Below are 24,221 nucleotides of genomic sequence, written 5' to 3' on the forward strand. Positions count from 1 at the left end.
CATGTGTGACAATTCTACAGAATTTACTAGGGCAACATTGTCCTAACATTCAAAAATCTCAGTCCAGTGACAGAGCCATTGGCCTGTGGGCTACAACTACCAAAAAGAGGTTACTCAGAGATAGGATGCAGGATAACAGGCTGAAGGCAGAACTCTCGGGAAGAACTTGATCTTTACATGCCTGATTAAAAGATTGTGATGTCATTTGCATTATACATTATAGTATATGTTTAGATATTTATGCACATTTGGAAGATAATATTACTTCATATTTGCCAACTCTCCCTATTTCACTTAGAGAAAGGAGTATATGCTTTTCTTGAGAAATAATTAAGTCCTTCCACACACATTTTTTTTCTGCATCTAAACAACTGCCATATATGGTAGTAGTCCCTCCTCTGAGACTTAATGGGGCTCCAGGTGAAAGTGGAATCATCTGGAAATGAGCAGAGCCTTCATTTAGGCAGCTGTGCTCAGGTACAAAGGGCAGCAGGAATCAGAAAGTCTAGACGTTAGTCTGGCTTTGCTGCTGACCTTGGGGAAGTGAGTCTCAATTTCTTCATCTGTAAAATATTAAGCCCATAGTCTCTTTATGAGGAATAAATAATATATATGAAGAGGTTGTATAACTGTAGATCACATTAGAGCAGTACAGGACATACATTTATTCCTCACACCACTCATTCATTCAATCATTTAAAATGAATATTTAATTTCTTCTATGTTCAGTGAATTGTGCTAGATCCCCAGGAATGATACAACTTCTGTCCTCAGGGATTTTTAGTGGAGGCTGAGGCAGTAAGACATATGTGTAGGATCCCATAATAGGACAGAGAGACAGAAGATAGTTGGGGAGGTGGGTGAAATCACAGAAGACTTTCCAGAGGAGAGATGATTCTATATTCCGGTGGCATTAGTATTCTCATTTCATAAATGTTGACTGAAAACCATGAAACCCAAATATTGACAGGTATTTTCCTCAATCTTTAGAGTCAAAGTGTGTGGGGGAAGGAAAGAAAGAATGGAGAAAAGGAATCTGACTGGACTTATAAATATATATTATATTGTATTAATTTCTAGATGGTAGGTAATTATATTGTATCTCTGTATTTCATGGTATTCAAAATACAAATTTTTAAATAAATAGTTTCCATATGCTCTTAAATTTTAAAAATGATGGACAGTTCAGATATAATTTTGGTAATAGTATTAAAACCTGAGTGTTAATAATCTTATTAAAGCACTAGAATTTTTCTGTATTTTTTAGCATCAATTTTATCTTTGCATAATTATGTTGATTCAACGTTAGAACTTTTTCAAGAATTCTAACCATTTTTAATTGATATATTTCTTCTACATTGCCAGCTCTGTTTTTGCTTTTAAGAGTAAACTAAACACGTTTTGAATATTTTGGATGTATTGATTTATTTCTTATTATGCCTTCTTTACATTTTTTCCATCCTGTGAATGTCATTCCTTTTTATAGGCAAATATTTTATTAATTCATCTACTTGATATACATAGCTTTAAGGGATTTATTTTCTGAATAACTCTGATTTTAGTGAACTTAATGTTTTGTGTATGTGTGTGTGTGTGTGTGTGTGTGTGTGTGTGATTTTGGCAATGAACATATTCCTAAATATTTCATGTAACTCACTTATTTCTGTAAGGAGATTCACTGAGGGAAGATTGTTATTCTTTGTACCAGTTCAATTTGTTAATAAAATACCTTCATAAAGATAACAGACTTCTGATATAGTACTACTTTTTGTGAGGGTAAAAACTACAAAGATTTTTTTCTTTTAAATAGGAGGAAAGTAAATCAATTTAAACTAGAATTTTGTAATAGTGTGCTTCCTGAATTTATGAGGAGCTGGACTTTTTTCTTCCCATTGCTACCCAAGCTCTTCTCATTAATTTCATAGATTTTCATGGAACAGTTGTTTGCTACAACCTCTATAGAGTAAATTATATACCATTCACATTCCAGTTTTGATTTATCATTTAGAAAAGGTAGAATCTACATTTTCAAGTCCATAATGATACCCATCTATTTTGAATTCTATTTTCTTGAAAAAAGGTGAAAACAATACTGTTATATTTGTCATCCCCTAAATGTGTGACATGGCAACGTAAAAACAAGTTTCTCCTTTGAGACTATTGATGATCCTTGAATATTTGGTAAATCGTCACTGACCTTAAAAATCAGGCATCTGGCTCTTTTCCAAGTGGACAGTGCTTTACCTATCATTTTGTTATGCTAGGCATTTCACTCTGTTTCCAAGCAGTTTAAGTGTAGTTAAGATGTGATTTTTTTTTCCTGCAACAATATTGCTGTTTAATTTCATCCAGTTTGTCCTTATTAAATATCAACTCAAAATATTTGACTGAGATAATTGGGTATTGATTATTTTTGCACTGTCATTTGCAGTTCAAATTGGATCTTTATAAACACTTGAGACTTTTTAATGGCTACCTTATGCTTAATATGCATGCATAGTTTTAGTTTGGTTTGGAGATTGTTTCACTGTGCTGAATTCAGGCTCAACTTTCCATAAAAAGGAAAAAAAAAAGAAAAGAAAGAAAGAAACAGCAGCTCAGTGATAAAGCAAGAACACTTTCCACTGCTTTTTCAACTCTTTCCTCTTTTTTCTTGAATTCAAAGCCAACGAAGGAATTCTGAAGTGCTGGGGGGTTACTTGGCTTTAGAACGTTGTAAAGATGGATGGTCACAGCATGCTGTCCCTTATTATTCTCTTTTCCTGGGTAGAACAGACTACTAATTATTATTTCTAAAAATAATAGAGCAATCTTAATCTTCCTTTTCCCATATGCAGGCTTAAGCACACTTTCATTTTTTAAATTCTTATTATTTTATTTATTTATTTATTTATTTATATTTTTATTTTCCATTAATTATTTCTATTTAGTTTTTAGACTTGTAGACGTGTAAGTCAAAATCACAATAACATAAATATTCCATATTTTAAGGTTTAGTGAACACCTACAACTCAGTAAGAGAACTGCTTTATGATCCACTAGACATTAGAAAAAAGAAAAGACTGATAATATTTTCTCAACATTATGAAATGAAAACTGCATTTTAGGAGTCCAAAGACCAGAGTTCAAGTCCTTCCTCTGGCCCTCCTGTGTTACTCTGCATATGTCACTTAATTGCTCAGACTTCCTGTTGTCTCATCTATAAATAGTAATGCACTGATACCTACTTCAGAATTGTCAAGAAAATGAAATGAAATAAATTATATGGAAGTATTTCAACAACTGTAGTGTGTTATGTCAAAGCCCTCAAATGGTCTAGAATCTATATGAGTAATACAGATGAGTAATTCTTCATTTCAAACATTGAACTGAAGAATAATACTAGCTAGAAAATCACCGGTTACACTTCCAAACATTTAATAAATATCATATAGAAGATTCGGAAGGCAAGCACTGAGTATATTTGAAGTGGTTGGATTTGTTTCTTAGTAGAATTGGAACTTAAAAATATATCTTCAAGGATGGGTAAAATTTGGAATGAAAAATGAAAATCTTCCAAATATTACTGCCAGGAAGGAGCAGACTTCAATCATCCATCCATTAAATCATTAATTAAATATTTATGGGGCATTTACCATAGTCTAGGCACTGTGCTAAGGAATACCAAGAAAGATGGAGTAGCTATGGAAAGAAAAAGATCTTTGACTTATGTCACTATAGACACTTTAAACTTTGGACTCCGACTAATTGAAAGGTAGTACCCTCTTTACCCCAGAACTAATTGGATGAAATTTCAGATTGTAGTCAATATTGTATGCCATTGTACTTTAAAAGAAATGCTCCTGTACATTCATTGTCAATTTGAAGGCAACAAATGCTACCATATTTTATTATAGATCTTACTAAGCTTCCTACTCATGTAGATTGTCACTCTAAATATAAAAGAGTGTGTTTATTTATAGGTGTGTAGCTTATTGTGTCCAATTCTGCTTATAATCAAGTTAAATAAATGCTCAATGAAATGCCCGTCTGATTTTTTGAAAAATGTCTGCATTTATTTCAGATTGTTTAATTAAAGATAATTATTAACACAAAATTGGAATTTTTACTTTCCTAGAAAGTAATAAGTTAAGGATATTTACTCTTTGTAATTTATTTTATATCTAGTTTACAGATTTTTTAAAATTTCCTTAAGGAGTCTTAGGAAGCCTACAGACCACAAAGCAAAGGGGTTTGCAAATACTCAATTCATTACTTGTGCACTGAACGTCATTTAGGGGCTTATCTAAGTTGTCTAATTATCAAATAGACCCATTAAGCACTACATACTTCCAGTCTGAGTTGTGCTCATAAAGCAGCAAGTATAGTAATAAGTTCAATGAGGGAGAAAAATAGCCTCTATATAGTTGGAATCTTGTAAGCAAAACAAGTTGATTTTGCTTTTTAATCGATTTTTTGATGTCATGATAAAATCTCTTTTCATTACACATAATCCCCTGTAATCTACCTGTGGGAACACAGGGAATTCCCCTGGTTCTGCTGGAGAAAGTCCCCACAGGGATGCATCACCCTGAGGAGAGCAGCTCCTGATGTTCTATCTATCTTGTCTCCTCCTCCCCCTCTCATCTCCTTGGTCTTGCAGCAAAGGGAACCTGGGGCAATTTAACCTGCTATCCAATGTCTGTTCATGCTTGGCAGCTGGTGCAGAGTAGGGTGGTGAGAGGCTGTTCAGTGCAAGGTGATGGCCTACTAGGAAAGTGTTAGGGGTGCCAATGAATGACTGAGAGGAAGCACATGAGTTGGGGGTAAAGGTATGATAGCCACAGTATTTGAAAGGCCACTCACTAGGTTGACCACCTAGGTCACACAGAATGATCCCAGCATCATCTATTTTCCGTTATGGCAAGATTAGGAGAGATAGATTCATTCAAGCAACGAGTATGAACATGAAGCACCGTACTAAATTCTCCAATAGAATGGAGAATAAAACTGACATTGTCTGTGCCTCCATGGAACTTACAGTTCAGGAGAAAGGCAGGCATTAAACAGAAATCCAGAAGTCTGATATGTAATTGCAATATGTGATAAGTGCTATGATAGAAAATTCTAGGCTGCAGGGTTGAACTATATTTGGAGATCTAGTTAGATGAAGGAGTTAAAGAAAACTCTCTTAAAAAGTCATGTTATAGTGAAGATTGGAACAGTGATTAGGAGTTATTTAGATAATAGGAGGAAGATCATTTGAGGCAAAGGAAGCAGCATGTAAGAAGTCCCTGAGATAGGAAGAAGTTTCAAGTGAGTATCCAAGGTACTTCAATGTGCTAGGAGGAGAGCTCCATAATTGAAAACCATAGTTGCATGAAAAGTGTGTTTTTGCAAGGAAGCTCCTAGGGGGTTACTGTAAGCCAGTTCTACAGTGAGAAGTTAAGTTGTTTATTTGTCTCCAAAAGATCCTCATACAGAATACTTTTCCATAACTTTACTTTCCTGCTCATGTTGACTTTAATTTAGAGGTCTTCAGTGGAGAACTGGATTTTCACCAGTCATGTGCTAAGTTAATAGGGCCTTCTAGATATGCAATGCTGTCTAATAGAGTGATTACTTGTCATATTGAAATTGAAATTTAAATAAACTAAAATTCAATCAAATTTTAGAAATTACAAATTCAGCTCCTTGGTCACACTAGCCACATTCCAAGTGGGAATATACTGTGTATATGTCTAGCAGCTACTGTACTGGACAGCACAGATACTGAGCATTGGCACCATTAAAGAAATTTCTGTTACACAGTCCACATAGTAGCTAACCCCATGGGCTCTGGAGTCAGATCTGGATTTAAATTCTAATTTTTGCACTTGCTGTGTGATCCTAAGCAAGTTATTTAACATCACTGAGCCTCAGATTAGCCATGAAAAAAATAAGAATAGCATGAGTAATATATATAAAGAACCTAATAAATCACCTGGCACATAATAGACATTTAGAAATACCAATACCTGATACCTCTATTTTCTTAGTCGAACTCTCTTTTCCTCCAGGCACTCAATCGTTCTTCCTCTTCCTCCTCCATACTGAGTAAATCCACTTCATCCATATTTTCACCCATGCTTCCCTTGCTTTATTCACTGGCCAGACCATCAACCCAATCCACAATTCTAGGTCAATCCAGACTTATTCTCTGATCCAGCTGAGTCTGCCAAAGCTTGGTAGAGGAAATCAATTCACTGTTGAGATGATCAGCATTATAAATGGTCAGCCTCCAGGTTCATCTAGTTGACTTCCAGCCAACTTGGCAAACCTTTGAGTCTTTTGCTTTGGCTACTCTTTTCATTTTTGATAGTACCTATCCTAACTGCAGCCTCCTCACTAGGCCCTCACCTCACCTCTGTATCAGCAGAATGAATTCACTGAACTTCCCTTTCCTACCTCTTCAAGTATATATATATTTTTATTTACAGGGGTTCCCAATGCCAGTATTGGGACCAGTGTAAGGCTACTTTAGAAGTACTTGATTAATGTTGAAAAATATATCTACCTGGGCCTGACCCCAGTCTACTGAATGGAAATCTTTAGTACTGGGAATGGGGGAATCTGTAGTTGTATAAAGCTCTGCAGATGATTTTGTGACCTAAATTTTGGAGACACCACCAAGAGAGTTGTGGATACTGTTGCTTATAGCCTCTGATTGCTTTTTCATGCTGTTTGATATTAATCTGGATGCCCCTATTTCTTCCCAGCAGTTGACATGTAGGCTGCACTTTTCAGAGCTCTTCAGTGAGTTGTTAGAGCATCTGTCTTGCCTGTGGTTATCACACTTAATCTCTCCTTGCTGGAACTATTAACACATTCCCTCTGGTGACATGCCAAGCTTGAGAGTAGCTAGAATAGCATCTTTGCTGTGTCCCGGCTGTGCTCTAAGACTTCATTCTTGGTCATTTTGTCTGACCATCTAATGCAAACTGTAGATCATAGCTGACACTGGTGGAAGAGTTCAAGTGGCCAGAAGTGTAATCTCAAGAGGATGGAAGTCTCAGAGTTATATAATAGTTTGGACATGAACATTGCTGTATAAAACATTTAATTTTATTCAAAGTGTATTTTCCACTGGGTGTAACATTTAGCATTTCAATGACTTTTAGTGCTATTTTAATTTTATTCATCTATTACTGTGTTGTATTTTAGTTTACAGTGAGTTTCCTTGACCCCAGTTATCTTTTTCGTGGTTCTAAAAACTTAAAATATCACTAATAGAAGCAAACATTTCAATGAAAAAAGCTAAATGATAAAAAACTCAACATGTAATTAGCAGATAAACATTTTTACAAATATATATATTTGTGTAGTATTATATTTAATGTAATATATACAATTTATATATGAGTATATACTAATTTAAATATTAATATTATGTTCAATAAGAATTCCATCAAAATTAAATAAGCATGATATAGTAGAATCACAAGCATTTAGTCTCTTAGTGAAATTATCTATAGCTAATCATAGACTCATGGAAATAGTGGGTTAAAAAGCAACTAGAAAAAGATTTAAAAAATCAGAAAACCTTGATTAAATCTCAGTTGCACCTCTTAATTCCTGTGTGGCCAGGATCAGGTCACTGAACATTTTTGAACATTAGCTTCCTCATCTTCAAAATGTCCTTTCAGAAGGTTGTGGTAAGGATTAGATGGAATAAATGATAAATGGTAATACATTGTAAGATATATTCATTGTTCTTGCTAAGGTCAAAGGGCACTATACAGTTTTGTAACATCTTCTGAACTCTCTAAGAAAGAATAAGTTATTTAGCACTTTAATTAATTAATGAGGATACCAGCCCACTTTTATCCATCTGAGTATCCTTGGAAGATTGTCATAGAGTAATCCTTTAAATCTTACTGAATAAAATGAAATACAGTTTATTAAGTTCTTCATTTTGAAAATTGGCCATTTATGTGCATGGATGTTTTGTATTTTTCCAATAACCAGAACATTGTTTAGCCAGAATTTTTTTTCTCAACAGTGTCATCTGTTCTTTTTCTTTATTAAAGGCTAGTTTTCATATTTCTCCTAACATACCAGACATTTAAAATTTTAGTATATGATTTCATTTTTATTTGGGATAATTATTATTAATAATAACTACACTTGCTGAGCTCTTGTATCGTGGCGGACACAGTATAAGCACATGTACACTATTAACGTATTTAATCCTCACAACCATCCTATGAGGTAGCTAATGTTATCCCTATTTATTGCTGAGAAAATTAAGGTATAAAATAGCTAAGTATCTTTCCCTAAAATCATCCTTTAAGAGACAGAATGGGAGTTTAGCCCAGGCAGTCTATTCCAGAACCTAGGCTCATCACAGTTAAACTATGCGGCATTGCTAACATTGCATAATCTCTTGCATATCTGCTTGTGAGCATTCCCATAATGCAACATTTGGGCACCATGATTCTTGGTGATCTTTGATGCCAATAGCAACCATGTAAGTGAAACTCTCCTGGAGCCTTTGGCAGTACTTTCTAACTTGTATTTTAGTTTTTCTGACATACCCTCAAATATAATTACATCAAAATCAACTAGACCATTTTTGTTTTCACATTCTCTATAGTCAGATACATAAAAGGAAAAGTAATAGCCTATCTAAGAGACTGGTTTACATAGATTTCCAACTAGGGTAAGTTGTCATCCTCATCTGTATAATCATGATGACTAATTGGTTTTTAAAATTAAATCACAATTTTATGTAGATACTTGCATTTGTAGGTTATGTTTGTTGTATTTTACTATCTTGAGCTTGTAAATACTAGTGATTAACTAAAGTTCACTTAAATTGTTATTATATCATCATGAAACTTCATGTATTTTCTGAAACATGTAATCAAAATAGTGCATTGAATTAATTCGAGTCAGAATCTAGAACATTTTATATAATTTACATGGCTAATCCTTGTACTGAAACTGCAGGGGTGGTCCTGGAAGATTAATTTTGCCCCCATATATAGTACTAAAGCAAATTATGTCTTAAACTCTTGAGGTTTTCACTTGATTTCCTGTCATTATATTATTATAACCTTGAACTCTTTCTCTCACTTGAAATGATCTTCAAGTGAAACTAAGTTTCAAGTTATCATCACACATTGAGAAATGTTTTTTTGTACTTTACATACACAAGCATGGGCATATGAGTGAGCATACACACGAATATAAAGTAGTCCCTACCTATGAATGGTTTGATTTAAGGAAGTGTATTTGGAAAAGTATTTCTAAGAACCGGTGACAGCTTCTCACAGAAATAGTGTTATGTTATTCTTCCAGTACGAAAGGTTATTTATCTCATATTTCACACCATTTTACATATTGATTTTATTGGATTATCCTTTCCCAATTTCCTCTCTAGACACTAGAAATATAATTCTCTGTACTACTCACCCTAGGAGACCTTCTACCACCATAACCTACAACAACCACACCATTTTCAATACATGCTATTAGCCAGCATGTTTGTTAAAACCAGTGATATCCCATTAGAATAATTATGTAGATGTTAAAAGCTATGTTTATATTTTTAAACTGATAAATATCATTGTTTTGTTCTGAATTTTCAAATCCTAAACACTCAATAGTTGTTTAATGTTTTCAAAATAAGCAGAGTGTGCATTGGTGGCACAAAACTGTAAGGTTTACTAAAACCAGAAAATACTAACCACAGAGTATATGCTGTTTAATATGCCAACCCAAGTTGCATTTGGTCCATTTATTATTATTTTCTGGTTGTCAGCATCAGAAGTAACTGAGAAGTGCACTTTATATTAACCATATTTTCAAGAAGGCACAATGATTAGAATTAGAAAACTCCTCCCAATTTAATCATTAGCACAGAGGAAAGCAGCAATTAAAACTCCTGAAAACTGGTATTCAGAATGTTGGTGAAAGATATGATCTTTCTTTCTAAAGGGTAATCTGATTTTTGATAAATGTGTTTGCTTTATAAGTAATCATTCTTTAGTTAATGGGTCTCTGACTTAGTTTGGACTATAACAAAATACCAAAGACTGGGTGGCTGAAACAATAGACATTTATTTCTAACAGTTTTGGAGTCTTAGAAGCCTACTATCAAGGCACCAGCAGATTCTGTTCCTGGTGCAAGCCCTCTTCCTGGTTTGTAGATGACTAACTTCTCACTGTGTCCTCATATGGCAGGGGAGAATGAGCTCTGGTCTCTCTTCCTCATCTTATAAAAATACTAATTCCATCATGCGTGTCCCACCCTCATGACCTCAACTAAACCTAGTTACCTATCAAGGGTTCCACATCCAAATACCATTACCCTGGGGATTAGAGTTTCAACATATGAATGGGGGGGTGGAGGGGAAGGGTTGGAAGAGTGGAGGGGATGGGGACACAAACATTCAGTCCATAACAGTCTCTAACTGGAGACTGTGCGTATGAGTTTCATCCACATGTGTTTTTATATTTTTAAAATTGGAATGTCTAAGAAAAGTCAAGCACTCTCCAGTTTACCACATTCACTGCCACTCCCTACTGTCTTACTCCTTGCTAGATACTCTTAATGGTGTGATCTACCTGAATTGTTGACTCTTGATTTAAACCATTTAACTTGTTAAAATTTATCAAGATTTTGGTATTAAAATATTCTGTTAATTCCCTCCTGTAGGATGGAGAACCTAATAAGGGGAAGGAATCCCCCACAATATCAGAGAAGTCCTTGTAAAGAAGTTCGTGCAGCCCTTCGGAAGAGGCCTGAAGAGGAGTGTAAGTATGTTTAATAGGTTTAACTACGTTCTAGATAGACTTAGGTGAGTGGCATAGTAAAAGTAAAACGTTAACCTTTAAGTGATAAGTCAAATAACAGAGGTACTTAACAAATACTTGTTGATTCTAATTGAATTTATTTTTAAAAAGATATCATATGGTACCTGGATTCAGGCACTAAGAACATTGTTTTCTTAAGTGTTTCTCTTGTACTTCAAAATGCTCTACTAATAATTTGGTTCCATGTTCAAATGAGATTGGAAAAAGCTACACAATTTACCACATCTTTCTTAGATATCTGTACCATAAATATTATTTCCAAAGAGTCCTGAAGTAAAAAAACAAAAAAACAAAAACAAAACAAAAAACTTTTAGTGTGTTTAAAGTGAACATTTTCCAGTGTCATTTGACCACAATTCTATTTCAACCCTTTTTTTTTTAAACTGAGGACTCTTTGAAAACAACTTCATTAGACTAAAGAATAAATGTCTAGTAGCAAATCTAAATCCTTTCATCAAAATGAAACATTTGATTTAATCGAATTTAGGAAAAGATTTTGAAATAAGTCATGTATCCCCTCAGAGAGCCATTTTAATCCATCTTTAAATTATCAAAATGTTACAATATATAATTGTAGAGATTTTATCTAAATATTGCATCTAAATATAGCATTGTTGGAGATGTTTAACATAATACTTGCATTTTAAGTTTATAAGATGACCCATAATACTAGCTTTCCTCGTGGCACTTGCATCTAATTATTTTCAGGGTTCTAAATCACAATCCATTATGACAAAAATTCAGAAAAAAATTTCTGAATGATGTCTTTTTACAGGAGTTTGTTTACATTTTGTAACCATAGAGCTAATGCAGTGGGTTCACTGGCGTATATAGTTTAGTAGATTTTTAGGGTTATATTGTCATTTTAAATTAGTTTGAAGTACACCATTCCAGGTAAAGACCAAATATATTAAATCTGGGCACACTTCTGGCAAGTAGAGTACCTTTGTTTTGTTTCATTTTATTATAAAGTCAATAGATAATCTGATTGGGTTGGCATCTATGTCATTCAATATAGTGTTAGTTTTCTTTTATTTGGTATATTTATAGTTTCTAGCATTATAAACAATATCCAATTAAAACTAAAATTTGAAAATGAAGTTATAGTTCATGGGCATGTTAGAACAAAAACTGTTTATAAGATTCAGACTCGTGCATAAAACTATTGCTTTTTTATTGGGTTCATAGGAAAGCTTTGGGGTTTCTCCTCTGTGCTGGTTTAACACAATCAGCTTAGTCTCTGTTATAGTTCTGCAGATTTTATTTAGAAACTTAGGAAGGGTTTTTGTGGATAAATCTATAGTTGATTCTCATGGAGTCACAGAGTATATTTAATATATACAAAGTTATTTTTCAGGCCTCTTATACTGAGTTGGTCTGTGCCAGAGGTTGACCACCTATGGTCCATTTACCAAATCTATCCCGACACCTGTTTCTGTAAATAAAATTTTATTGAAACACAGCCATCTCCTACTTATTTAGGTATTGTGTATGGCTGCTTTCCATGGCAAAGAAAGAGTTAAGCAGTGTGACAGAGACTATATGGTCCACAAAGCCAAAAGTATATACCTGATTCTTTACAGAAAAAGTTTTAAAACCCTGGTCTGGGTGAGTGGTTCTCAAAGTGTGGTCTTCAGACCAGCAGCAGCATTAGCAGCATCTGGGAACTTGTAAGAAACACAAATTTTAAGGTCTACAAACCACATCTACTGAATCCAAATGTCTGAGAGTCGGATCCAGTAATCTGTGTGTTTCGAAGAAGCCCTACAGGAGACTCTGATGAAAGCTCCAGTCTGAAAACCACTAGCCTAAGTCAAATGACTGACAGCAAGATGACATTAAATCACCATGGATACAAAAGACTAATGATAGACATATTTCAGAGTTAAGTCTTATTGTTTTATAACGTAAGATACATAATATAACTGTTTCCTGTGTTGTAACAAGCAAGTCCTCAACAATTGAATCGTGGCAGTCAGGACAATTTTTGAAATATCACTACAGGAGCTCAGCTGGATTGACTATGTTATTAAACATGGAAAGACATAATGAGAAATGAGAAACATGTAAAGTATTATTCCCTGCCAGAGAGGTCTTCATTATCCCTTGTTAGTTTAATGAACGGTCCTTCTTGTCCTGTACAGACCACTGTTAACTCCCTAAGAAAGAATCCTCTTTTTTAGAATAGGAGCAATATAGTAGTTAATTAAGACATTAACTTTAAAGTCACCATAAGGGTGTTCTAATGTGACACCTAATGAACAGCTGCAGGACCCTGGGTATTATTTCCTTAATCTAAGACTCAGTTTACTTATTTGAAAAATGAGATTAATTAAAGAGCCTACCTTGAAGGGTTATTTGGAGAATTAAGGAAGATTTTTATTAAGTACCTGGTATAGAACTTGGGACGTGGCAAATTATTTTCCTCCTCTCTCTCTTCCGCTTCATTTATTATTATTGTTCTTCTTTTTTCAAACTAACCATCTGAGAATAGAAAGCATGTTTTGATCATAGAAATGAAAATCTACAGAAATTATAACCACTATTTTTAGAAATAATAATATAAAACAAGGAACAGGTTGTAAACAAATGACATAAAGCTGGAATTCTTGCAGCAATGTTAGATAGTAATTCGTGTTAGATAGTAATTTGTCTCACACAAGTTCTTTCCCTATGATTCTACAAATTCAACATGGGATCTAGACCAAGACTTACTGGTCAGTTCTCATGGAAAGCTGCCACCTTAGAAAATCATCATAGAAAGCCAAATGATAGTGGCTTTGTTTTACTGAGAATTGAAAGAATAGTGGAACTTGACTCAGGCAATAGGATCCTCCAGATGCAAGGTGAGCCCTCTTGAATTTGGAGATATTGCAAATAAGAGGATTTTGCTAAATAACAGATTTCATACTGCTGTCTTTTATAATCTTTTATAGTTTTTACAATATTATCAATATTAATATCAACATTAGGTCACCAGACATAGCTCTTAACCAATTATTTCATGTGAATTATATCTAGCTATATTGCATTTAACATAGTCAAGCAAACTTTCAGTAAAAATTGATTCTTGTAAAAGACAGACTTTTAAGTATGTTCAAGTTACTTACCATTAAAAAATAAAAATAAAAACTTTGTCCTCAAAACCAAAGCACCATTCAGCTACAGCCCTACATTCTCAGACTGTTCTCAGGCTAACTTCTCAAAGGAGTTATCTATACTCACTCCATTTACTTACCCCCGACTCATTCCTCCAAATCAATGCAGTCTGGCTCCTACCCAATCACTCTGCTGAAACGGCTTTCATTCAGACCACTAATAGTCTCTTTATGATGCTATATTAGTTTTATATTGCTATGTAATAAATTACCACAAACTTACTGGCTTAAAACACTTTATCTCACAGTTTCTTTGGGTCAAGAATCCAGGTAGGGCTTGTCTAGGTTCTCTGCCTCAGGGTCTTACCAGGCTGAAGTTTCATCATGAACTCAATTGGGGAAGAACCTACTTCCAAGCTTACTTAGGCTTGAATTCACTTTCTTGTGTATTCACTTTCTTGTGGTTCTATGACCAAGGGCCCCTCTTTTTGCTGACTTCCAGCTGAGGGCCATCTTTAGGGTCTAGAGATCTCTGCAGTTCCTTGATATATGTACATTCTCAGTATGGCTGTTTACTTCATTATTTATACTAAAAACTTATAAATAAATAAAAGTTGAACTAAAAAATATTCAAGTAACCCACAGGAAGTCAAGAGAAAAAAAATAGAGGAATTAGAAACCAAGGGGGGCTTCCCTGGTGACGCAGTGGTTGGGAGTCCACCTGCTGATGCAGGGGACACGGGTTTGTGCCCCAGTCCAGGAAGATCCCACATTCCGCGGAGCGGCTGGGCCCGTGATCCATGGCTGCTGGGCCCGTGATCCATGGCTGCTGAGCCTGCGCGTCCAGAACCTGTGCTCCGCAATGGGAGAGGCCACAACAGTGAGAGGCCTGCATACCAAAAAAAAAAAAAAAAAAGAGAGAGAAAACCTGTCAGAAAGAGAAAAACTTGCTATACAAAATGCCTTTTAAATGTAAAAATATGAAAAGGTTATACATAAAAGGATAGAAAAAGTATTTAAATGAAAGCTTGAATGACTATATTTATATCAGAAAAAAGTAAGTCCAGAGTAAAACATAGTAAAGAAGATAATTTCATAATGATAAAGGGGTCAGTTCACCAAGAGGATATAACAGTCCTAAACAATCCTAAATGTTTATGACTTCAATTTAGTTTTTTACAAATTTGTATTTTCTTAAACTTTGTTTCAATAACTTTGCTATGTTGTCTCTTTTAAATTTTTTACTCAGTCCAATTTAGTTTTCAATAGCTAAGTAATTCTTGGTAGCATAGTTGTGATTGTGGCCTGTTTAAAAGAAAAAAAACAACACAATTGTTTTCATATAGAGAAATATCTATGAAGGTATAATTTTTCCTCAAAATTTCCCTGAGTCCATACTGTGTGAACTAAAATTCCACAGAGCCTTTCTGTTCAGTTTCTGAAGAATAAGAAAAATTAATTGAAAAGTTTTCCTTTCTTTATTTTACCGTCATAAAATTTAAATTCCTAATAACATAATTCTATCCTTATAGCATTGATATTTTACTTTTCCTTAATATAAACAATCTGTTTTATATTATCAGGAGATAACATTTAAAATTATTTTGTTTTCAAATAACTGAATGCTACCTTTCCAAATGTCAAAATATTCTTGTATTAACCAGTTTGGTGAAAATCATGATAATTAGTCAGGTTCCTGCCTTCATATTAGAAGTTACTGAACATGATTTAACCTTTCACTGATGATTCAAGGACAGTTTTATAAATACACATTTCTGTCTAGAATTCCATCTGGGCATCCCTCCAAATCAAGTTGTCATCTTTCACTTCTGTTGTGATTGTTCTTGCTTTTTAGTTACCCATTCTTTTGACATTCTGTTTCCCATTTTAGTTTTCTCCTTCAGAGAGCTGATGCACCATCCTTATTAAGAAGTTTATATTAAGTATGTGTCAATGAATCAAGGATTGAAAACCAGTCAAGCCTTGGATGATTTATGGTAAATAGGATAAAGGAGTAGGGAACACTAAACGCATTGTAAGAAGTGGAGTGCCTTAATTAAGAAGATCCTAAGGCTACCCTTCTTCTCATGGACTTCATCTCAATTTTGTGGTGAATCCCCAGATACTTGTATTCTTTACCAGGTTCCTATTTCAAACTATGTATTAATGACTCAAGTATGATGTTGATGACCGGGTGTTACTGTCATCTCACTCACTTGGTCTGGGGGCTTATGCAGTGGGTGTGGGGAAGGGCGCATATCTGCTAAGGAAATTTGAAGTAATCCTCAGGATGGTAACACCATGCTATGTAGTTATAGGCCTCACACATGTGCATAACAATGTCAGTATGCAGAAGAGTTACTATCTTTTCTCGGGCTTCTCTTTACGCTAGCAAACCTCCTAGATGATCCTAGAAAATGTTCCCTGTCATTTCACTAGCCTAAATTGGGATAAATTCCTATTCCTGTACCATTACTATACACCATAAGACTGCTATGCACTCATTGGCTTAAGCCTGTTATACTGGACCGATCAGGTTCAAGAACTGGTTTGGTATTAAAAGTAATCCTAGATAAGGTAAGGAAATAAAAGTAAGATTATGTATTTGCCATTTGACCTAGCATAATGGAACAGGTAAGGTTATTCAGCACGGTATCCTATGCTATTGTTTGTATTGTATATTTGTCTGTATATACTTAGCTATCCCAAAATATTTTAGGGATGGGAATGGGAACAAGGAACAGAAGAGGTGGTACTTGGGAGATCAAGAATCTGGGCACTGATATTAAAGTGACTTCCAGGCCTCTATTAATCATTCACAGCCCTCTTTTCCTATCTAAACCCTATAATTTGTGGGCAGTTATGTGTCCATTATCTTCAACTGCTCCTTTAACTTTCCTTAAAATACAGTTCCTTCTGGTTTGGAATGAGACCCATTTCCCCTACATCTCCCTTCCATTCTAGAGCCAGCCCTTCTTTCTTTCAAATTTGAACTATTATTAGCCATATTGTATAGATGAAGCTGTAGGGTCTCAGACATATTAAATAATTTATGCAATGTCACACAGCTAGTAAGTGCCAAAGCTGGGATGCAAACGTTCGTTTGACTCCAGAAGCTACCTTATTCCTACTGTTCCATGCTATATACCTACACTACAGTATTCTGTGTCCTCATTTTAGCTCTCCAGGATTCATTTTCTGAATTTTTAAACATAAACTATCATACAAAGAAATGTATATAATGTGTATATAGCTTAAAGAATTATAAATTAACAGTCATGTATCTAAAACATCAGGTTTGCTGAATTACACATTCCTACCCAGCTCTGCTTATCGTTTTAGTTAGCATATCCATTCTAGGAGACTAGTCCTTCCCACTCCTCATTTCTTAGGTCTTTCTTTAGGTGACCCTTTCTTAATTCCTACAACAAAGCCAAAGGAATAATATACATGGTTTTAGTACAAGGGGGCTCAAGAGAAACAAGTGGTCAGTGTTTTCTCATTAGCTAGAAAATCTTACTCTTGTTTAACTTTATTAATATCTTAGATTGTGACTATACAGTGTCATAACAAAAAATAACGTTGCATTTTCAACTTGAATTTTATCAGCACACCTGAAATTATTACATGTTGCTTACTAATAATTTTGGCATGAGGTAAAAGTAAGATTAAAGGGAGGTTAGATTAAATTAGACTTACAGCCTGAACCTTCTTAGACCAATTAGAAAATTGAAATCAGGCTCAAGCAAACTTTGTACAAAGTTGATGTATTTTAGACAGTTTTTCCATTCAAGGTAATAATAGAAATTCAGGCAAAAATATGTCTTAAACTCTTCTCTGGAATATCTCCAGGTTTAAACCAGCTTCCTTAGCTATCTGCAGCCATATTTTTCCCAAGATTCTATTTAGGATATAATTTTAGAAAAGATCCACTAGCACTAATTTTCCTAGCACCTCTGGCTTAGCAAACCATTCGCTTGAGTTAGGGCTTGACTCTTCACTGGACTTCTCTTTTTGTTTGTTTAAATTAATTATTATTATTATTATTTTTTTTTGGCTGCATTGTGTCTTCGTTGTTGGGTCTTCGCTGTGGTGCACGGCCTTCTCATTGCGGTGGCTTCTCTTGCTGCAGAGCTCAGGCTCTAGGTGTGTGGGCTTCAGTAGTTGCGACACGTGGGCTCAGTTGTTGTGGCTTACAGGCTCTAGAGTGCAGGCTCAGTAGTAGTGGCGTACAGGCTTTGTTGCTTTGCGGCATGTGGGATCTTCCCAGACCAGGGATCGAACCCATGTCCCCTGAATTGTCAGGCAGATTCTCCACCACTGTGCCGCCAGGGAAGTCCCTGGACTTCTTTTAAAATGCAAATTCATTTGAGGGTAATGCTAGTCAAATCTTAAGACTGTCATAAAAGTGATTTTAGATCATTAATCTCAGTAATCGCAAGGAATCAAATTTCAAGAGATGTTTGAATGCCCAGGAAGAGAAAGGAAAGGTCAAAAAATGGTTATATAGGTGAGGAGTTTGAAAAACAAATTCACTTGCTACATATTTTTGCTAAGCATTGGTTCTCTTATCTGGTGAAAGCCTTCTTCAAATAAAATTTCAGCCCTTTCTATATCCTTCTGTATATTTCAGTAGTTACCACTCTATTAATTTATTCCTTCTTTATGAAAAGTTCTCCTTCTCTCCTTGGCAGAGGGCAGGACCTCCCTCCTATTAGTCCCTGAAACACTTTGCACAGATTATTAATGCAGTACTTACAACACAGTATTTTATCATTTGCTTTCATGTCTATTTTTTCCCCGTTGGGTTGTTAGTTGCTTAAGGGCAGGCAGATACATCTTATTCATTTGTCTACCACTAGCATTAAGCACAATATTTGATATATAAGTATCACTCTAATAGAGGTTTACCAAAAACAAATGAACTATAAAAGATACAACTTGATTCATGCCATGATACTTATTGGAGTTTAAAGGCATCCAATAAGTAATTTCCGTATTCCAGACCAATTTTGGAACCAATTAAGATATTGACAAGAAGTCAGGAAGTTAGAGATCAATCATCAACTTTATTACTTTTAAAAGCTAGATTGGAGGACATAGCTGTGATGTTTGGCAACAATGGACTTCTTCATACTGTACTCAAGATTTATGCATACTTAACTGACTCAGCCACAGCAGTACAGAAAAGCCACAGGCCTCCTCATGTGGGGAATTCCTCCTATAAAATTTATAGCAATGAGAAACAGACCAGTGTACTGTGTCTTTCCTGAAGCAGCTTCACCCCAAAGAAAGATGGAGGAAAGTGTTGGGCTATGCATGTCAAGTTCTTCAAATAATTGGTAAATAATTGCATTTCCTAATTAGAGTTAGAAATGAGATAAGAGGTCAATAGTGTTGGGGAAATCTCTCCACACAGAAAATAAGTGAGTGGATAAGAAGCACCTCCACTTGCAATGTTCCTTAGAATTTTTATCTCTTAAACTACTGAGCTTAAACATTAAGCCCTTAGACAACTAGTGGGGAATTTATTAGGGCAGTCTCTGCCATATATAAACTGCTATTCTTTCATGGACTCTTCTGGTATCATTAGGGACAGAGAGGAGGAGCAGGGTAGATTTAACTCCAAGACCACTGTAAACCAAAATCTTGACACTTCATGTTCTACTTGTCATCCCAAATAATGTCCTGCATGGTTAGCAAGGCTTCTGCAATATGATTAAATTACATTCATTTATTCAACAAATATCTACTGTTTGAGTGCCTACCATGTGCCTCTCTCCCTGTTCTGGGTGTTTGTGATACATTGTGAGAAAAAATTTAAAAATCAAACCAAAAAAGGCAAACATTTCCATTCTCAACAGTTTTGCTCTTGTTGGGGAAAGCAGACATTAAACAAAATAAATGAGTTATAATTCATTAGAAAATGATTCAGACTGTGGATAAAAGTGCAAAGTTATGGGGGTTTAGGATTAGAGAGAGATTTGAGGGCAATTTCAAGTAGGGAGACTAGAATATGTAGAACTTTTACAAAAGATGGCATATGTACAAGGAGATGAAGGAGTTAGCCACACCAGTTTACAAATTGTAAACTCTATGACTTCTGTATTTAAATTTAACTGGAAGAACTCTCCCATCCATAGGTTAATTTTGGCATGATGCATAGGTGATATAATGGGGAATAGTTACCTATACATACTATCTCCTCTCTCAGAGAGAAGCTATTAAGACACTTTGCCTTTTTGCAAAGTTTAGAAACTTGCAGTGCTGAATACCCTAGTTCAGCTTGTTTGCAGTGCCATTTTCCCCAGGCAATATTTTCAAACCTTTGAAAATTGTTGCCTCTTTGAGTGCCAGAGATGGGCTGAATGTGGGTCTGTCTAATAGCATGGTTTCTAAAAGTCGGGTGAGCAAGTGTCTTTAGTCCTAGAACCCTAGTGCCCTTTGCCATATGTACTGTTATGGAATTGCTGAGGCCTATGTAGCTGCTGTCATTGTTATCTGTTTCATCTGGAGAATTAACTTCAGCATGCTCCTGGCCTAAAGCAGCTGTTGTTACTTCAGAAATGTGTGCCTCTAGGGACCTAATGAGGCTAAGCGTCTGCTCTTTCAAGAAACTTGCTTTTTTCAACATTGGGCTATTCCATGCAGGCCTTGAGTAGAATCTCTTTCTGTATATCTTTTTCACAGAAGTGAAATAGGTCCATAGTGCTTCATCTCCCTCTATTGTTCTACTGATTTTAGGGTAATGTTGCCAGATAAAATACAAGACACCTGATTAAATTTGAGTTCAGATAAGCAACAAAATTTTTTTTACTGTAAGTACATCTCATACGAGATTTAGGTCACATTTAAAATGAAAATATTATTCATTCCTTATCTGAAACTCAGGTAAAGCTGTTTGTATTTGGATTCTACAGAAAAACAAAAATAGTAACATATATGTGTGTGTGTGTGTGTGTGTGTGTGTGTGTGTGTGTGTATTTATATATTTTTAAGGAATTGGTTCACATGATTATTGTGGCTGGCAGGTCCAAAACCTGTAGGCTGAAGAGCCAGGAAGAAGCTGATACATCAATACAAATCCAAAGTCCATCTGCTAGAAGAATTCCTTCTTTCTCCAGGGAAGTCAGTCTTTTTCTATAAAGGCCTTCAACTGATTTGATGAGCCCCACCCACTGTATGGAGGGCAATCTGTTTTACTCAAAATCTACTGATTTAAATGTAAATTTCATCCAAAAATGCCCTCACAGAAGCATCCAGAATAATGTTTGACCACATACCCAGGCATTGTGTCCCAATCAGTTTGACACATAAAACTAACTATTACAGTGTCTTATTTTTATTCATTAAATCTGGCAGCTCTATTTCAGGGGGTCTGAACTGAGTTTCTAAGAGTTTATATTGTTCCTATAGGTGATCTATTTCTTTCTTTAATAGTGTAAAACTAGTACCATTTCCTAGTACTTTGTTTTTTAGGTTTTCACTGCTTTTGGACTCATATTTTTTGTAACATATTTTTCTAAACTTTGTCTCATGAGGTCTCTTATATGAGAAATATGAAATCAGTAAATTATGAGTCTTTCAATAGACTTCACTATTCAAATAAATCATATCCATCCTCACCTGTCTGGGTTAGATAATCCCATTGAGGAAAAAATTTCCCATGAAGTCAGGATCAAAATCCAGACTTGATCTCTTATTGTTCTGCATGCCTTTTCCTGTAATATGTCTCCTTTAATATGCTTTGTCTTTGCTGGATCTTCCTTTAAAATGCTAACTTTATAAATTTCTGGAGGGTTTCCTTAGGGCAAGGCAATACCTGTACCCTCATCTATAATGATTTTATCACTTTGAAACTCCCCTAATAATGCTTTAAATATATTTTTTCCTATCCTTAAATTTGTCCAGGTTTTGTGATGCTTTGGTATCATGTCCCCATTCTTCAAGTTGTGGTTCCCAATTGCTGTCACTTTGAAAAGCCACATTCTCAGTAGTTTCCCAGACCCTGCCATCTCTTGGGGATTCGTTCCACATTGCTCTCTAAAATTCTGTCTCTCTGTTTTGGTTAGATTTCTTTAGGCTCCTGTCATAATTGTTTGACTTGGTATAGCTGAAACATCTCTCGCTTTTCGACTTTCTTCTTTAAGATTCATCAGAGCTGAGTCTATCCATTTCCTTTTAATATTTGTTTCTCTTGGCCTGGAAGTTCCCATTTTCTATTTCATATCTATCTAATATATATCCTATAAAATCTCAATATTTCTCCTAAGGAAAGTTCTCTTTTCCTCCAATATAATTAGCCAGTTTTCCTTTATTTTGTTTCTATTCTTCTACTGCTTCTGTTCTGATAGTAAAACTGAAGCATGCTTCTTTTCATACCATTTCAATTCCTCCTGGATACCTTAACAAACTCAATTCTTAAAGACCAAGTGCTCCAAACAGACTTTATTATTTCTTTTTGTGATCTTTATGTATGCAATCTTTTCAGTGACATGTTTGTTATCTTTTTCAATTCCACCTAGGAGAGGGCAGATTCTCTTCATTAAAAGGGCTCCCTGTTACTTTTCATTTGTTTATTAATCAAATTCACTACTCTTCTGTGGGTACATCCACAATGAGAGTTCTCTAATTTATAAGGCCATGGACAGGGCTTATGTGGGTATCAAGCCCAAAGTTCAAGGTCAAACTACAGCAGCTTAAACACTGTGGCCAATGCCCACTAAGATCAGCAAGGCCAATACAGTGTTGATAAAACAGCCCTATCTGTGCAAAAACAACTGCTTGCCTAGGAATAAAACTGCTGTGAACTGTAATAAACCCCCAATCAAATCTTGTGTGGCCTACTTGCTAAAGCTGAAAGCCCATAGCTCCATGTCCTGGCCCCATCAAAAACTTCTCCAGGTGCTATTTACCTCACCAAAATTCACTTTTTGCCTATTTGTTTTTATTACTGATAACACTAACACTTGAGGATGTAGCTCAAGTGCCTGGCTACCGTGATCTTCCTATGAATTAGCTCATGTAGCTTCATTCCACGGGGCCTAGTGCTGTACAACTAGAAACTTGCAGGGTGAAACAAGATGTCCCAGGCAGGATCCAGAGGAGGGAGGGGAGGGGTTCTAAGTGCAGCATCTACTCTCAGTTCTTCTTCAGAACTCACCAATCAGCATCCCTGGAAAAGAGAAAATGGGGCAAGAGCCCAGGAAGGGTAGGGAAAATGTCTCCTTGTAGAATCCTGAGAAGTAGGCAACATGTCTGACCCCACCTCCAGCACTCCTGTGGCACTCACAACCAGGAACCAAATCTGGCAGAAGTCCTTACAGCTTTTGTCTGCCATGATGTGACGCACATCGATGTCTAGAACTCCTGTTGCAGAATGAAAAACCAGCCAAGAGAGCTTCCTTACCCCTAGGTGGAAAGGGTACTCATACCATGGAAATAGCTACTCCAGTGAAATTCCTTCACAAAGTCTCCTTCTCTTTCAATAATCTGATCCCTTTTAAATCATTGATCTGGCTGGGGTGGGGGTCCAAAACAGTAGAACCTGAATTTAGCTAGCATAGACCAGCTAGGAGTAGTTCAGAGCACAGATCCTGGAGCCAAGCCACTGGCATCTGAGTGACAACTTTACTACCTACCAGCTGTGTGATGTAGACAAGTTACTTAATCTCTCTGTGCCTCAGCTTATTCATTGAAAACAATAGGGAAGATTAAATTAGCTAATATATGTAAAGCTTTTAGAACAATTTCTGGCTCTATATAATTATTTGCTATTATTATTACTTCATAAATTCCACATACATCAGTCTGGCTTTGGAATATCACCTCTGTAGTATCTTGCTGCCTCTACTGAAGTCTATGTTTGAGCAACCCATTATAATTGTGAGTCCATCTAGTTCTTCTGCTGGCCTAGCAAAAAAAACAAATTAACCTGGCACCTTCATGTCCATCCTTACAGTACTGGATGGGAAGCCAGAATAACCATGATGCCACGAGCTATTTCCACCTCTGGTGAGGCTGGTTCCATTACTTCATAGAATAGCAATACTAGCTCCTGAAAAAAATTATCTAGGATCTGGGAGACACATTCAACTTCCTCATTCAATCCAAGGGGGAAGAGAGGAGCAAAAGAGGAAAAAAAGGACAGGAACCTAGAAAATTCTAGGGAATTCAGCAATAGAAGTTCGTGGCTGTTCTCTCTCAAAGAGAAAAAAACATAAAAAACAATTAATGTGATTCAGTTCCAAAGATTCAAAATCACTATCTCTGCATTTCAAGTTT

At 35.5% G+C, this 24,221-nt stretch overlaps 1 protein-coding gene across 2 annotated transcripts in view; it reads left to right on the forward strand.

Moving 5' to 3' along the window:
- The window catches only part of LRRC7 (leucine rich repeat containing 7), a 497,427-nt gene that overhangs the window by 101,237 nt on the left and 371,969 nt on the right, over positions 1 to 24,221 (forward strand). For both annotated transcript variants that reach the window (XM_060089953.1, XM_060089952.1), the window contains exon 2: positions 10,682 to 10,779. In XM_060089953.1, the coding sequence (XP_059945936.1) occupies positions 10,682 to 10,779 (98 nt within the window). The remainder of the gene's footprint in view (positions 1 to 10,681; positions 10,780 to 24,221) is intronic.

The sequence above is a fragment of the Mesoplodon densirostris genome, chromosome 2 (genome assembly GCF_025265405.1).
Source record: "Mesoplodon densirostris isolate mMesDen1 chromosome 2, mMesDen1 primary haplotype, whole genome shotgun sequence".
Classification (NCBI taxonomy): domain Eukaryota; kingdom Metazoa; phylum Chordata; class Mammalia; order Artiodactyla; family Ziphiidae; genus Mesoplodon; species Mesoplodon densirostris.